Raw genomic sequence first — 15,962 nt, 5'->3', positions numbered from 1 at the left:
CTCTACTCCACTTCCAGGGAGCTAATTCCTGCTCACTTTCATAAACAGCCCAACTGGGAGGATGCTGCAGCCTGAGAAGCCTCATGCATTTGCAGTAGGTGCCACTCAGATGGCAGTGGCCCTGGCAGTGGCCCTGGCAGTGGCCCATGTGGCTCTGAGCTCTGCACAGGGCTGGTGCAGGGTCTGCAGTGCCCTGGGAGCAGCCCAGGGTGAATTGCACTGTCCCTGTGTGGGTGCTCAGTCACCCTGGCAGGCTGTGTCACCCTGTGTCCTCACACAGCCCCCACTCCTGGCTGGCCATTCACAGCATGGCCTGGGCCACCTCTGTCCCCTGCTCCTCTGGGGCTCTGCGCACACAGGGCAGATGCCAGCTTGCCCCTGGAACACTCCTGAAATGCAGCTTCCCTCTGGGAACCAGCTTAACTCCCTGAGAGAGGACATGGGTCTGGCACACGGAGGGGTTAATTCCCAGCAAAGTCCCAGCCCTGCTCCTGGTTACCTTGCAGTGCTGAGGGCTGGGCTTCTCCTTCCCCCTGGAGCTGAGGTCTGTGCTTTGTCCTGCCCCCAGACCATCTCTAAAATACAGTGTTGGGACCCTCTGGCACCCAAAGCAGCACACCCACTGTGATGTAAGCACCAGCTGATCCTTCCTGCCCCAGAACATCGCTGTTGTGAGTCTCAGAAATGCTCCAAAAGGAACATCTTCTGCCTGCCATCCCTTCATTAGCCCTGCCCTCCCAGGGGCCGGAACTTGAAGGTGTCTCTGGTGCAGATCCTTTGTGGCCCAGCTGCCTTTCCCCAGGCTGTGCAGAGCAGAGTTACCTTGAGCATTTTAGGGAGCTCCCCCCTCGATGTTTGTCCCCTTGGTGAGCACAAGGCTGATCAGGTTTATCTGTGCTTACAGCTCTGGGCAGGGGCTGCCTGTCAAACCCCATGACAGTGGTTCACACACCCATGATTATCTACAGGCTGCCTTCACAAAGAGCTGAAATGTAGGCAATGAACTTTTTCCCCCCTCCCCTTCCCTGTATCATAGCAACTGTGCTACTGCAAGGGCTATTTTAAGAACAGTAACTTTTCACCAAACGTGATTATGAGGCAGACTGAGTGAGCTCAGTATGCAAAAATACTGCATCCCTTCCGCAGCATCTCTGGGCCAAAATCTGATACCCTCACCCAAAAGCACAAGAAATTACCCTGCAGATTGTCCAAATAGCATCAAAAAGAGATAATTGTGAATGTTGCTGTTTTAAATTGATGTTTAGGGACTTGTAATGATAGCATTGCAAGAAAACACAGCCCTGTCAGGAGCTTCCAGAAAGGAGTGTCCAGGGATGAGAAATACAGGCTGGGAGGTGAAGGGTGGACAGCAGGAGCATCCATCAGCATGGAGAGCGGCCCAGGGACGGAAGTGATTGCTTTCTGTGTCTTTGCAACAGTGATGTAGACCTTGTAAATTCTGAGGGAGTAAAAGAGTAGTTTGTATTCTGAAGACTCTTGCCTAATAAGAGAATACTAGAAAAGCTTCAGTCATCAAGATGCGTACAGCTGCAGGGATCACTGGCACAAAAATCTTTCGGAGTAAGCAAAGGGAGCAGTTTCTAGGTCTGCATGAGGAGGGATTTGAATTTCTGATCAGCTCAATCACACAGGATACACTTTTCAAAGCTGAGTAACTAAAACTGTGCTAAAAACCTGCAGTTTGGTAGGAATATGAGCAGCCTTTCCTTCCTGCAGCATTGCTGGATGGCAGCGAGTCGTGCACAGAGCCTGGCACAGCCCAGACATGTCAGATCCACCTGGAATGTGCTGCACCACGGGCTCTGCTCATGCAAGGAAGGAATTGCCTTCTCCAAGAGATGTCTGATTGCCCATTGCTCATCTCCCACCTGGCAGCTGCTTCCAGAGCACAGTGGCCACTTGCTGAGGCAGCTGGATGCCCACAGAAAGAGGTGTCTCCTTGAGAAACCTGAGTGGGTTTTTGTGCCAGACGGGCTGGTGCCCACAGGATTTGCATCACAGGTGGTAAACACAGAGATCAGGTGCTGCTCTAGAAGTCTCAGTCCCCTGAGAGCATGAGCAGCTTTAAGAGTCCCTCTTCTCAAGAGAATAGCAGGGGGACCTCAGCTTTCACTGCTCATGCTTTAGCTAAGATGAAATGATGTGTTGTTTTAGATACTGAAGGCAAAGCCTGCACTGGCGACGATGGCACGAGGGGGACACAGAGCGAGGCTCCAGCAGCTGTGTGCCAGGCACTCACCTCAGAGGAGGAGCAGCAGGACACCACAACAGCAGCCACAACGAATGTGACCTCCTTTGGTGAGGAGCTGCACTTGGATGAGCTGAAAGAAGATGCAGGTATTGCATATAAAATGTTTTCAAAAAGCTATGAAGTGCTATAAAAATATTTCTGCTGAGGGGTCAACTATGTCAGTGCATTAAAGGGTCAAAGCACCTTGTTCAGCCCAGCCCCACACTAGATTAGCAATTGGCACTTAATAGCAGTGATTTTTGAAACTTCCACCAAGCTGAGGAACTACACAAAGCTTGGCATGATGGGATTAGTTGAATTATGAGATGATCCAGTCTTGGCACGGTGCCCCTTTGGTTGTAGCAGTGGCTGCTGTGAAGATGAAATAAGCTTCTGTTAAAAAGATTTCTTAAACTTCTGTGCCAAGCCTGAATGTATTAGTCCTGGCTCAGGAGAACAATGCCAATACACAGCCCACACTGTCCATGTCACCACTGTGTCCCCAGCATGCTGCAAACACCAGTGAATTTTGATTCCAGGAGCAGAGATCAGCTAAGCCAGGCTCCTTTGGTGCAGCTCTGTGAGCTCATCCATGGCAGCCCTGCCTAGGCACTGGAGCAGCCAGGCACAGCACAGCAGCTGCAGGGCTCCATTCACCTCCTGACAACCAAGAAATGCAAAGCTGCAGAGATAATGCTTTATCCTGGTTTGTGAGGACTGTCATGTGGTGATCATGGATTTTCCTGGCCTCTGGGCAATCTTTACACCTTCTCCATCTGCCCTGGCTGCCTTTTGTTCTCTATCCCATCCATTCAGGCCCTGCTTTCTTGGGGGTCCCAGCCCCTGGCTGCTTCCACCCTCAGAATGGAAATCATTCCCCTCACCAGCTGAGGCAAAACCCACTCATCTCCCTGTTCTTACAGCAACCAGATTGAATCTTGACCAGATTACAGGTTTCTTTTCTTCTTTCTCTATTCTGGAGCCTTTAATTCTGTATCACTAATGAAATTTCTTTCTGAACTTGTAATTCTTACCATTGAGACACACTAGCATGGAAAGATAGCACTAATAAGGTGTCATGTGTCTAACCTCATGGCTCTGCATAACCTCGCAGTGTGATTTAAAATTTACCTTACAGTGTGTTCAAAATCATGTATTGAAGCTTTCAAAATCATCCCAATTTCTTTCCCTAATCCTAGTTCCTTTTATTGTCTCCCTGAAACAATCTTTCCTGTCTTCTGTATTTCTTTTCCTCCATTTTTTGAGGTGTCATTTTCCCAGGTTCCACAAAAAATAACAGTGGGATTACATTCTCCTGTCTCCTTAGTCTGAGAGACTCCAATTTGTAGGAAGTCTTTCTGCCTCTCCTATTGGTGGCCTCTGGCTTTCAAAATAATTACTGCTGAGCTTGTCTTTATGTGCTTATTTCTCCCTATCTGTATATCCTAGCATTCCTGTCTCTAGTAAATGCCACCTGAAGGAATTAATTGGGTGGGAAAGCTCTTCAAAATTGTCAGTGTGCTGCTAAATTTATTATAATGTTGAGTTTTTTATAACATTTGCCCTTGGGCTCAATCTAGGCCTAATGCAGCGGGTGTCTTTCCAGATTCACATGAATAAGTGACCAGCTAGAAACAAAATGAATGGATTTACTTTATACCCATCGTGTCCTGTGTCATCCTGAGGATGTGGGATAAAGGCCAAAGAGGGGAAGAGGAGAAAACAAAATTTGCAGACTTCATGTTCATGTTAATACACAGAAAAAGAACAGCCAGGGCACAGAGAGGGCAGTTTTCCCCACCTAACCTCGCCAGTGGGCTTGGGGACAGTCCCAAGGGGAGGATTTCTACCTGGTAATGAGATGGCATTTTGACAAGTGGCACTCCATGAATAATTCTAGTGCTGAGCACTTGGAATACTTTCAGCAGGATAATATTCACTCTGCAGTATGAATCTGTTAATGGGGTTGTGAGCTCAGGACTCAGGTCTGCCTGACACCCTCCCAGAGCAGGGTGGAGCTCAAGACCCAAAAAGTCTGGCAGGGGCTGGGAGCCTTTGGGATCCACCTGCTCTGCAGCAGAGGCCCCACTGTGGCTGTGCCAGGCAGCCCCTCCTGTGCCAGAGACAGCCAGAGGGGAGGATTGCCAGGGAAAGGATTGCTCCTCTCAGGGGAATGCACTCAAATCTGACTCATTTTCCTCTCCAGCTCTGAACATCTACTGGGGCTCTTGATCTTTCACTAATGTAACCCATTAGTGACTCTGTTTTTCCCTTCCTCTATTACACATTTTGCCTCCTGTGCAATGGGCACAAACACCCAAGTGATGTCACCCTGGAACAAGGCATTTCCCTAGAAGTACATTTTAAAAAAATTATTTCCTTCTGTAATTCACATAACTATCCCATACAGCAGCTTTCCTGTCATGACAAATTTCACAACAACTCCTGGTAATGATGCATATTTATTTTTTCCTGTCTCTTTTGAATGATAAATACTCATTCCTCCCCTTCTAGGCACACTCATTAATCTGTTTGTCAACAAATTAAATGCCATTATCTTGCCAATGCTATTGTTTCCAACTGCCTGAGTGCCTCGGTGCCTCCCCACGCACTCTGAGCACGAGGCTGCTGAATGTTCATTAATACAGAGAGTTTGAATTCCCAACGAGACACAAAACTGAGCCAAGAAAAGATTTGTGATGCAGCAGCTGTGAGTGCCACTGCAGTGAGATTTCAGGAGATGGCCTACAGTGGTTTGGAGGGAAAGGTGCCCTGGACAGACAATCCAGAGTGCCCAAAGGAGTGGGATTTGCCCAGGAGTTTGGGCCTCTCTCATGTTCTGCATGACCCCAGCTCTGGATCCTCAGCACAGGAAGACATGGAGCTGCTGGAGGTCCAGAGGGCCACCAAAAGGATCAGAGGGGTGGAACAGCTCTCCTGAGAGGGCAGCCTGAGAGAGTTGGGGTCAGCCAGCCTGGAGAAAAGAAGGCTCCAGGGAGATCTTGCAGCTGTTCAGTACTTGAAGGGAGCTTGTAAAAAAGATGGAGACAAAGGTTTTGATAGGACCTGTTGTGGTAGAACACAGGGCAATGTTTTTAAACTGAAAGAAGGAAGGAATAGTAATATAGGCTAAATACAAGGAGGAATTATTTCATAATGAGGGTGGTAAAACACTGGAACACACTGTCCAGAGAGGTGGTAGATGCTTAATTCCTGGAAACATTCAAGGTCAGGTTGGATGGGACTCTGAGCAATTTGGTCTTGTTGAAGATGTCCCTGCTCATTTCAGGGGATTGGACTAAATACCTTTAAAGGTCTTTTCCAACACAAACTATCCTATGATTCTGTGCTTAGGAGAGATTTAAACACTGATCTTCCCATTTGGATGAGTGCTTCCCAGTCTGGGGTAGGAAAAATAACCCTCATGGCTACTGCTGAGCCCAGAGTGGCTGGAAGTGCAGTTTGGAGGGAGCCTGGCCATGGCTGGATCAGAGTCAGCCCCCAGGATTCCTGTGGGCCCCTCAGCTGGCCAGGCAGGGATCAGGACATGTGACAGTGAGGCTCTGTGTGAGCCTGGGCACTGCCAGGGCAGCTGTATCTGAGCAGCATTCAAGGATGCTAATTTTGGACTTCATCACTGAAATTCCACCTGTGTCCTGCTTCACTTCATGCCTTTCTGCATCTATTCCCCTGTGCCCTCATCACAGCCTGGACAATTTGATGAACTGCTCAGTGATTCAGCCTGCACTAACTTTCACAGCTAAGTGCTTCTGCCATCCCTGCAGAGACAGTCCTGAAATGAGCAGTGCTTCACCATCTCAAACCAGGGCTTTGGAGACTGATTTCTTTGCTTAAGTACTTCACCAATTCCCTGTTCCACTCTAACTGCTCAGATCCAATAGCAAATCTTTTTTTTTGTGGCAGAGTCTTTTTGGTTATCAACTTTAACCTCAGAAAATGCTCAAAAGCTCTGGAGTCAGGTACAGTAAAAGAGGACTCAGGAAGCAAGTTGAAATAATGTATTAAATAAGATAAAAATCATATTGGGAAAATTAACACACATGAACTATTGGAAGATCAGTTTTTAGGTGACACTCTGGGTTTGATACTCCTTGCCCTTTGGCTGTGTGTTCCTAGACAGAAGAGTGCTCACCCAGGAACTGTGCCACCACAGCTGTGTGCTCTAAGAAAATTCATTGCTGTTCTCAAAAGTTGCTTTGCCTTGCTATCCTCATTATTAAAAAAAAAAAAAAAAAAGAGAAAAAGGCTTCAGGGAAGTAAAGGAAGCTCAGCAGTTTTCTCAGGAACATCAAAACTAACATTTCCTCAATATCCTCATATGTTTTATTCTTCACCTGCCCTGGCTGGTTGGCTGTTTCACACAGTTGCTTTCACAGTGGAAAAGAAGTGTTTCTAGCTGTGTGCCATGTGTTCAGTTTTTCTGAATGTTCCTGGCATTGTCCCCTGGCCTATCATTATTAACTTCATGTTCCATTAATCTCACACATCTTCCCACTAGCCAAGAAACCTTCAGCACCCACGGAAGAACTGGAAGATGCCAGCCTGCCAGCATCTGAAGACAGTCCACAAGCCTTACTTGTACCTGAATCCACAGATTCCCCCCAGAAGCAGACAGAAAGAAACCCAGCACAGCTTCCCAGCCCTCCATTGCTCCCAGCTCCACCACCTAAGGCAATCTCCAAAATCACCAAGAGCATAACAGGTCAGTCATCACTGCTCAGTAAAGATTTCCCAGTCTTGGTGTGTTGTTCACCTCCACAGCACTGTCAAATCCTTTTCTCATGCCTGTTTTGAAGGCCCAAACTGCTGAGAATCACTCAGTTATAGTGAGCAGTGACCATGTCTGGCTGCCTGATAACAATGCACTGATCTTTGTACTTCACATATTTATCTGAACCTCTCAGGGGATTATTTGTTGTGAGTCTGCAGCACTAAACACACATAAAACAAATCAAACCAACTGCAAACATCTGCTGAATCTCGTGCTCATATTGATATGCCATAAAACACAAAGGAAGATTTAAATGTTTTCATTACCTGGGCTCCCACTGGAGAGCAGGACAGCAGCCAAAATCTAGTTCAAGTCAAAGGTTCTGCAGAGGTTTCTGTCTGAAGGGTTTGCTCTCTGGGGCAGGTCTAAACTAGAGCCATGAAATCTGCTCTGAAGAGTGATACACCTGGCAATCCTCTGTGCCAGACTTTATTGAACGTTTCCAAAACCAATTCCCCTGGGCCCGATTTTCTAATGTATTGCCAATGTTGCTACATGTCTCAACATTCTGGCACTGCAGAAAGGGTGCTAAAATGAGAATGATTTTAGCCGGTTCCAATTTCAGGGCCCCTACATATGGTAAAAGCAGCTAAAAGGGCCTTATTGCAAATGAAAATCAAGTCCTGACATCTAAATGTCAGACCTGTTGGATATTTAGGCTTTTAAATGACAGCCATTATGTGAGCCCTGATTTGCATCCACACTCATCATCTGGCACAATGAGCAGGGTTTTCAGAGTCACCAGGAAACAAAACATCAGAGGGGTTCTGTGACCTGACCACTGGGGCTTAGAGAAAATATTGAGGTTTTCAGTCTCTTTAAAGAAAATTACAACTATTTGTTTCCCATGGGAACAATTCATACTTTGTCTGTGCTTAAAAGCTGTAATAACTCAAGTGGGAGCTGGATTCAAAATGGTATTTTAGTGCTCCTCAGGAGCTGCTGTTCAGGTTATTTCACTGTCCTGTGCTGTGGGTGAGGCTCAAGCCTCCCCTTCCACCCTGCAAGAGGAACAGGCATCCCCAGCCCCCCTGCCTTTGCTCAGCTGAGGAGAAGGCCATGCTTGGCATCAGATGTATTTGGAAACCTGACCCACTCAGGGTATAGAGATTACACCTCCACCAAGCACTTCAGAGCATTCAGAGTTCAGGTTTTTGCTGCTTAACTCAAATATTTCCTGTAGCATCTGAGATATTTTGAGTTTTGGTATTTAATTCTCATTTACATCTTTCACAAAGAACAACTTTTAATTTTCTCAATGACTCCAGTAACTCTAGACCCTTTTCCAGTAGTGATTATACATGTTTATTTTTGTGGGGATGTGGGGGCAGTGCTAAGTTAAAATTAAACAAATACCGTCAGTGAGTGAGAGGAAATACAAAAGTGTGGGGAGAGAGAAAGGGCAATTATGAAAGAAAAGGAAGATGAAGGGGTTGAAAAGCTCTTTTGTGTTTAGTTTTTTCCCTCCCTTAACAATGCTAGGGGATGCTGTCAGCAGAGCAGTGAGGAGTAAGTCAAGCACCAATTAATCAGAGAGAGGAGGAACAGGGCAAGGTGCCAAGACATCACTTTGCAAGATTATTCACTGAACATCTGCCATTAGGACAAATAAGGTGTGATCTCAGGAAATTCTCAATATTGTCCAAAGCTGCAATGAGGATGAAATTGGCCCTTGACCTGTTCCAGGAACAAGCTGGTGTAAAGACAAAACAAATTCTTCTCTTTCCCTGCTTTGGGGTTGAGCTGAGCCCTGGCTCTTGCTGTGAGGAAACACAGCCACCCTCTGTGTGCAGAGGATAAAGTGGCTCAGGAGGTGCTTGTCCATCCCCTCAGGCCATGATTCAGTGGGCAGCAATTGATCAGAAATCAATTTATGATTTATGATCTCCACAGCAGCACAGAATCAACCCCCCTGAGCACCAAACCCAGCTTTGCTCAGCAGAGCTCGGCTGAATCCTGGCTGGAGCAGCAGCTGATCAGTGCAGGAGGAGCTCTGGGGTGGGAGGGTGGCTCACACATTGCACAGCAGGCACTGCCTCTTGCAGCAATGCCCCTGAGCCTTCAGACTTCCCAGATTTTAAACTGGGTAAGTTCTGGGCTAGTTTGAATAGAAATGAACAAAGCCATTGCTAAGTTCTGGGCTGGAGGGACACAAATGTGCACAAACACCTTCGGAGATAAAAAAGTAATTTTAGTTAGACCTTCCTTAGAAGAGAGATTTTGTTGTGGATGCTCTCCTCCTCACCCCACAAACCCAAAAAGAAACCAGGCTTAGTGTTGCCACACTTAGATTTTCAGGGTTTGACTTTGGTTATGATTTCAGGAGCTCTTCTTAAGCAAAATTAAGAAAATGCATGTTTTTGGTAACCCTTATGCAGGATGCTGGTTCTGAGAGGATATATTTAATAACTGAAGTTAGTATTTTTTGCCCTCTCCAGTTTTCTAGCAAGCTACCCTTCTACCTGGAACCAAGTCCTTGTTACAGGACTACTTCAGGATAATCCTGGCCTGAGCAGAAGTTTTTCTCTGCTATGAATTGAAGGGTTTATTTCCAAAGTAAGAGGGAAAAAAAAAAAGGGAAAATTACCTGTGAAAGTATGTTTGTACCAAAGCTGAGCAAGCTGTGCCAGTTTAAATTCCTGTGTGAAGCACTAGGTGGCAACAAGGGACAAGGGACAAGGAATGCTCTGGGATGAGGAGCTCAAATTGCCTTTATCCACCCACATTCTGTAAACATCTGCATGTGCCAGAGGCGTGGGACACGGATATAGGGGAGAGGGAAAGGGGAAGAGGAGAACAGAAAAACGAATCAGCATCTTTTTCAGGGCAGATGTTCAGTTCATCCTAAGGGATGTTGTGTGAAGCCACCAAATTTACAACCAGGGAAATGTCCACTGTGCTTCAGACTCAAATGCTAGGAAATGTATAAATCAGTCTAAATGTGTAATTCTAATTTCAGACAAAAGGTTTACATTGCACAGAAAACAGCTGAATTTGGGGCTAAAAAGAAATTATATTGCCCCACCCTTCTTTTTTTCTTGTTAGTGCTCAGTACCCCATCTTTCATTTGGATGTCATTTGGCAAGTTTTGTTATGCAAACATTATCCTCATAATGATTTTGGCATTTTCTCCACGGGCATATGAAAGACAGAGGTCTGGGCTGCAATCACAGAGGAGCAGCTAATAGACACTGGTACATTTTGTCCAGACTCAGAACCACAGGGCATAAATTTTAATACAGTCTGCCAGAGTCCAGCAGAGAAAATGCTAGATTGGAAAGCCACCACAGCCCAAGCCTTTGGTGGTTAGGAGCAACAGTGTGGGCAAGCAAAAATGCAGTGGTGGGCTGGGAAAAAGGAGAATCTGAGCCTGTGAGAAAGAGGGGAAGTGAAGAGGCATCTGTTTTGCTAGATTAAAGATCTGGAGTGATACCCCAAGAGCCTTTTGAACTCAGTTACTCAGCCAGTTACCTCACAGCAAGAGCAAAACATCACCATTTATCCTTTGTTCAATACAACAAATTAAGTTCAGTGCAGACTCTGTGTGAAAAGAAGAAAACAGAAAAAGCATTGCACAACCTCCTCCCCTCTTGTGTTTTGACAGCAGGAAGCGAAACGGACGATCCAGCCATGAAATCTCCTCCTTCCACCATCCTGAAGAACTATGTCATTGTGGGTTCCTCCCAAATCTCAGGACAAGCTGCCCTCTTCCACCCCTCTGGCCAGAAAAGCTGCGAGCCCCATGGCAGAGGCCAGGTAACAACGCCCACCGGTTCCCCTCACCTGGCTGCCGTTCATCTGCCTTTACCTCCCAGCAGAGTCATTGAAGAACTCCACAGGGCTCTGGCCACCAAACACCGGCAGGACAGGTACCTACAGCCTGCAGGCACAGGGCTGCATGAGGACACTCATCCCACCACTTCATTTCTCTTGGAAAATGTTCTTATCCTGTTGTTGGTGTTTTAATTGCTGCTACAGCTTGGGTTTGCCTTCCTTGTTGTGTCACTGCTTGGAACAAACATCTTTAAAGTGCTTCATTTGGCAGCTATTTCATTGTATGTTCTTCCTTTGTAAAGAGGCTGCTGTGGTGCAGAAGTAGGTTTTCAAACAGGTAGAATCAGGTGATAGTCCTTGATCTACTGCAAAAGAAAATCTTCCCCACAAGATACCAAGTTAGAGTAGCAAAGGCACTGCTCCAAGTACTCTACAATGAGAAATGCTGTAATTTCTGTGTCTCTTGGCTGACACAGCAGCACAGTCAAGATCCATTTTTAATACAAATGTTTTCGTGGGAGTACACTGGGTGCTGTATCTGGGTTTCATTAGAAGCCCTCCTGTGTATCAGAGGAGGACAGAACTAACCTTTGCCATCCCAGAGCTTTGGAGTGAAGTTGGCAGCATTTCTCAGTTCCCTAAAAAGTACTGCCCCAGGGAACAGATTCACATGATGTCATTTCCAGGCCCTGTTAAACCTTTGTCATGATCATACAATATCATATGAATGGTCATATTTCATGCCATGCATGTTTTACATTAGAAGGATGTGTTGTTGTGGGGTTTTTAATCACTACAGCGTATCTTGTGACCATGTATCAAAGAAAACCATTATTCACCACCCCTCCATGTCTTATTTTAATGGCAGAGGCAGGAAAGTAGATCCACATTAGCCATTCTCAACTTGAAAATGCCACCCCATGTTGGTCCATGCTGAACTCCCTGCCCTGCCCTTTACGAGCTACAGGATGTTTTTCTCATTCTCATGTAAGTTTCTACGGCAGCAATAAAACAATGTTTGTAAAATCTGGGCTGTGCATCTTCCACCCATAGCTTCCATGGAAGAGAAAGCAAAGGCTCTCCAAAAAAAAGGGTGGATGTCCGTCCCTCAAGAACATCGAGCATGGAGCGCAACAAAGAGAAGGAGAACTCGCTGAGTTATGGCAGTGACTCAGAAAACAAGAGGAACTCAGTTAAAGAGTCAGATGAGAACAAAGAAAACATGATCATGAACTCAGAGCTCAAGGAAGAGTCTGTTTTCTATCAGGATGAAGAAGTTCTGAACGACTCTGTTATTTCTGGTAAGCAAAGTCACTGTATTGCAAAGATACATTCCCACAACCAAGGGAATGCTCTAAAGGCAGCAGAAAATATTGGGAAGGGTAAATTCCTCTACTGTTACATCAGCTTTTTGAAGGCACCCTGGTGAAAAGGTGAAGTTAAATTGGAGTCACAGTGACTGTGACTGAGCTGTATCACTGTGCTTTACCCTCTCAGTTACTGCTGCACCCTGGGCTGCTCTGTATGAGCAGCAGCACTCCCAGAAATCCCCCTGGGAGCAGCCAGAGCTTTCTGTACACCCAGTGCCAGCGCTGCTGTGTTCTGCAATTTCAGGACTATTTTTCCACGCAGTGATGGTACATGGAAAAGTGATAGAGACCAATCAATCCAGGAAGGATAAACACATAGAGAAAATATCTTAAAGAATAAAGTTTCTCTCCATCTGGTCCATTTTACCCCTTCTTGAGACATATGGGGAATGCATTTTATAATCCTGTGCAATTATTTAAGTGAGCTTTGGCAAAATAATCAGCTCTCATTAGAAAATTTGTCATTCAAGCTTTTTAATGTTTTCCATGTTAGCAAGACAGATTAAATCTGAAATGAATCCTTCACTGTCTTCATGAATGCATTAAAAGAAGTCAGGCAGAGAACAATTTATAAAAAAAATTGTTATAGCAGATGAAAGATGAATTCTAAAAGGTGTCTTTGAAAGCATGAGCCTGTAGACAGGACATGAGTTCTGCTGCTGTGTCTTAAGACACCAAGTAACAGAACAGACTCGGGAGGTAAGGAGTCTAATTACTGTGCATTTAAGAATAGCTTAAAACACAACAAACACCTTTTAAGTTCTACTTTTTCTGGCTGTGTGTGTAAAAGTGGCCTCTTTTGATAAAAATTCTAAGAGCTAGAGGCAGCCAGGCAAGAAAAATACATTATCCCCAACAAGCAAACCCAAATCTGAATATTTAACTGTTGAAGGTGAATCTCTCTATATTTAACAAATAATTATTCATTATTATGATGGTTATTATACAAGTGGTTATTATACAAGTTTCAGTGATATCTAGAAGCAGCTCTGGGCTTTCCACAATAAGTGGTCAAGTTTTGGAAAATTCCTGCAGTTGAAGAACAGTGCTGGTGTACTGGGGATGGTTGATGCCACTTGAGAAAACCAGAGCTGCTTTAAAGATATTTGGGCATTATTGTGGCTGCAACAACACTGCTGCTTGGCACAGAGGATGCTGAGCTTTGACTGATGTCCCAGAGCAAGCTGGGACATTCCCAAGGCATTTCTGGCGTGGAGGCACTGCTGGTGCCAGTGTTCCCAGGGACGGCACCAGAACAATTCCCTAAACATCTCCAGATTCTTTCTGGTTTGAAGAGATCTGGGCTGGTTTCCAAGTCAGGGAGTAAAACTATCCATTAATGCTGAGCTGCTTCACAATCCCTGTCCTGCCTTAGCAGTCACCTGCTCTGCCACTGCCACCACCACAGCGCACAGTGCCACAGCCCTGGGGCTACAGGGAGGTACAGACACGTCACATAAGTCTGGAAAAAGTGAGGAATTATGCCTTGGTTTTCTATTCCTACTCAATAAATCATTATTTGAAACCTCTGAAAACACAAGGCAAGATGAGCTTAAAAAACACCATTACCAGAACATAGCCCACAACTGATAACTGGTGCAATCAAGGTCTGTCCAGCATCAGGCAGTGTTAGGATTTGCTATTTGATTGATAAAACAGTGAATATGATATAAAGAACAGTAAACAGACAAGAAATTAATTGTAATGATCTGACTGAATTGAAACAGGGAGTTTTTACAGGAACCTGGAGCCTGAACGTGAAAAGGGTGTGAATTTCCCAAGCATTTCTTGTTGATCTAGCTGAGGTGTGATAAATCACAAAACAATCCAGCCTAAGATAGATGTTCAGGGGCAGACTGGCTCTGAATGTGCCCGACTGACTAAGAAAAATAACCCTTAGAAAAAGAATACTTAAATAAGGGTGTTTGCAGGTTCAGTTTCTACTGAGGTAGTGATCAGGAAGGAATTTGCCTCAGGATACTGAAAGTGGATGTGGAGAAGAACAGCTTGGGGCTTTCTCTTTGCTCTCTACTTTTGTTTTATTCATGTGCACTTATTTTCTCTTAATATATAGATTTTGCATGTATACTTGCATTTTAACCTGTTCTGGTAAATGATGTTTCATTAAGAACAGTCCACCTTTGATTGACAGAGGGAGCTGACACTGTTAATAAGAATTTTGACCCCACTTCCTTTAAAGTCAATGACAGAAATCCTACAGATTATATTGCTTTTCATGCCCCCAGGGTGCCCTGCCCTGGACACTCTGCATGGCTAATGCTGCAGCTCCCATGGACACACAGAGCTCCATGTCACAGAAACCTCCTGACACGGCCAAACTCCTCCTATGACCTCTCTAAAACACTCAGGTGAAACTGGGAACGTGTGCAGGGATTCCCAGGAGTTTTCTAGCCCCGAATGTCCCTCAGATTATTTCCAGCAGGAATTCTGTTGGTTCCTCTGCACCCACTCCCAGTGTGGTGAGAAACCCTGTCAGAGTCCCAAGTCTGTGGCTTTGTGAGCCAAATGCTCCTGATGGAGTCAGATATTCAGTTAGCAGAAGGCTCTGTGTGGCAGCAGCCAAATCATTTCACTTCCCTTCCCATCTGTTAAATGTATATCTGCTATTTCAGACAGGGCTGTGTGGTTTAATTTAATTAATGCTTGCAACAGACTGTGAGAGCATTTCAAGGAAGGTGCTAAATAAGGGCACAGCTTTTTAGGCTCCAGAAAAGGGGTTTTGAGCTGATTATGGTTTCTGAAAAGTTTAACTTTAGATCAATGCAACTACCAAGAGATTTTTCACTGCTCACACAGGGAGCAGTGAAAATTACTCTGCTCCACTCTTTCCAACAGGTAAATGTGGGACGGAGGCTATATAGACTCCTCCCTCTGCATAAAGAAATTTGAGATCAGTAGTGATAATAAAAAAGGAGGTCCATAGATCCCTAACAAATAAAACCCCAGTATTTGAGAATGAGAACCTATTTAGGATTTAGAATCTTGCCAACCTCCAGAGCATCCTTTAAAAAATAGACTTTAATCCTATCTCAAATGCCAAACAAAAATACCAATTAAATGTCATTTTCTTTAAAGATGAGGTGACCTTCTCTCGAAAAGGTGAGGCATTAAATTTAAAAAAACCCAAACCCTTTAAAGCAAAAAGGAACCAAAACAAATTAACCTCCTATTTCACACCATGCTCCCAAGATGAAACAAAGATTTAACTGCAGTTCTTGCATGCCCTGAGGAATATTTTCCCTCTGCATTTGCAGGGGTTTTGTGTCTGAGCCCTGCTCAGCTGCAGTGCTGATTTCTGACATTAATATGTACAAATGCTCCTTGCACAGCAGCACACAGATCACTGTCACTCTGGGCCATTCCTCTCTCCAGAAGTTCCTGTTCCATCCCCAGGAGCTGCCTTTCTAATAACTTTCCTTTCAATGCATGTCCCAGGTACTTTGCCAAGAAAATGCAAGAAAGAGCTGCTGGCAGTAAAGCTACGGAACAGACCAAGTAAGCAGGAGCTGGAAGACAGGAATATTTTCCCAAGGAGAACAGATGAGGAAAGACAGGAAATCCGGCAGCAAATTGAAATGAAACTCTCAAAGTAAGTGTTGTGAATGAGAACAGGGAGGAGCCTCCCTTTACAATGGAGCATCCTCTGGGCCCTGTCAGAGGCACTGCCACCCACCCCCAGCTCCATTGCCTGCTGGGAACCAACCACAAACCAATACAGCACATTTTCAGCTGTCAATCAGCCACTGGAGAAAAA

The 15,962-nt window shown here is 45.2% G+C and overlaps 1 protein-coding gene across 3 annotated transcripts in view; it reads left to right on the top strand.

Moving 5' to 3' along the window:
• Positions 1–15,962, top strand: part of PHACTR3 (phosphatase and actin regulator 3) — a 100,896-nt gene that overhangs the window by 55,084 nt on the left and 29,850 nt on the right. For 2 of the 3 annotated variants that reach the window (XM_066561484.1, XM_066561486.1), the window contains exons 4-8: positions 2,176–2,358; positions 6,771–6,974; positions 10,648–10,912; positions 11,871–12,118; positions 15,644–15,797. In XM_066561484.1, the coding sequence (XP_066417581.1) occupies positions 2,176–2,358; positions 6,771–6,974; positions 10,648–10,912; positions 11,871–12,118; positions 15,644–15,797 (1,054 nt within the window). The remainder of the gene's footprint in view (positions 1–2,175; positions 2,359–6,770; positions 6,975–10,647; positions 10,913–11,870; positions 12,119–15,643; positions 15,798–15,962) is intronic. The other variant, XM_066561485.1, reaches the window with a different exon arrangement.

Source organism: Molothrus aeneus, chromosome 17, assembly GCF_037042795.1.
Source record: "Molothrus aeneus isolate 106 chromosome 17, BPBGC_Maene_1.0, whole genome shotgun sequence".
NCBI classification, from domain to species: domain Eukaryota; kingdom Metazoa; phylum Chordata; class Aves; order Passeriformes; family Icteridae; genus Molothrus; species Molothrus aeneus.
Note: the sequence above shows the minus strand (reverse complement) of the source record. Positions and strands in the feature narration are given on the sequence as shown.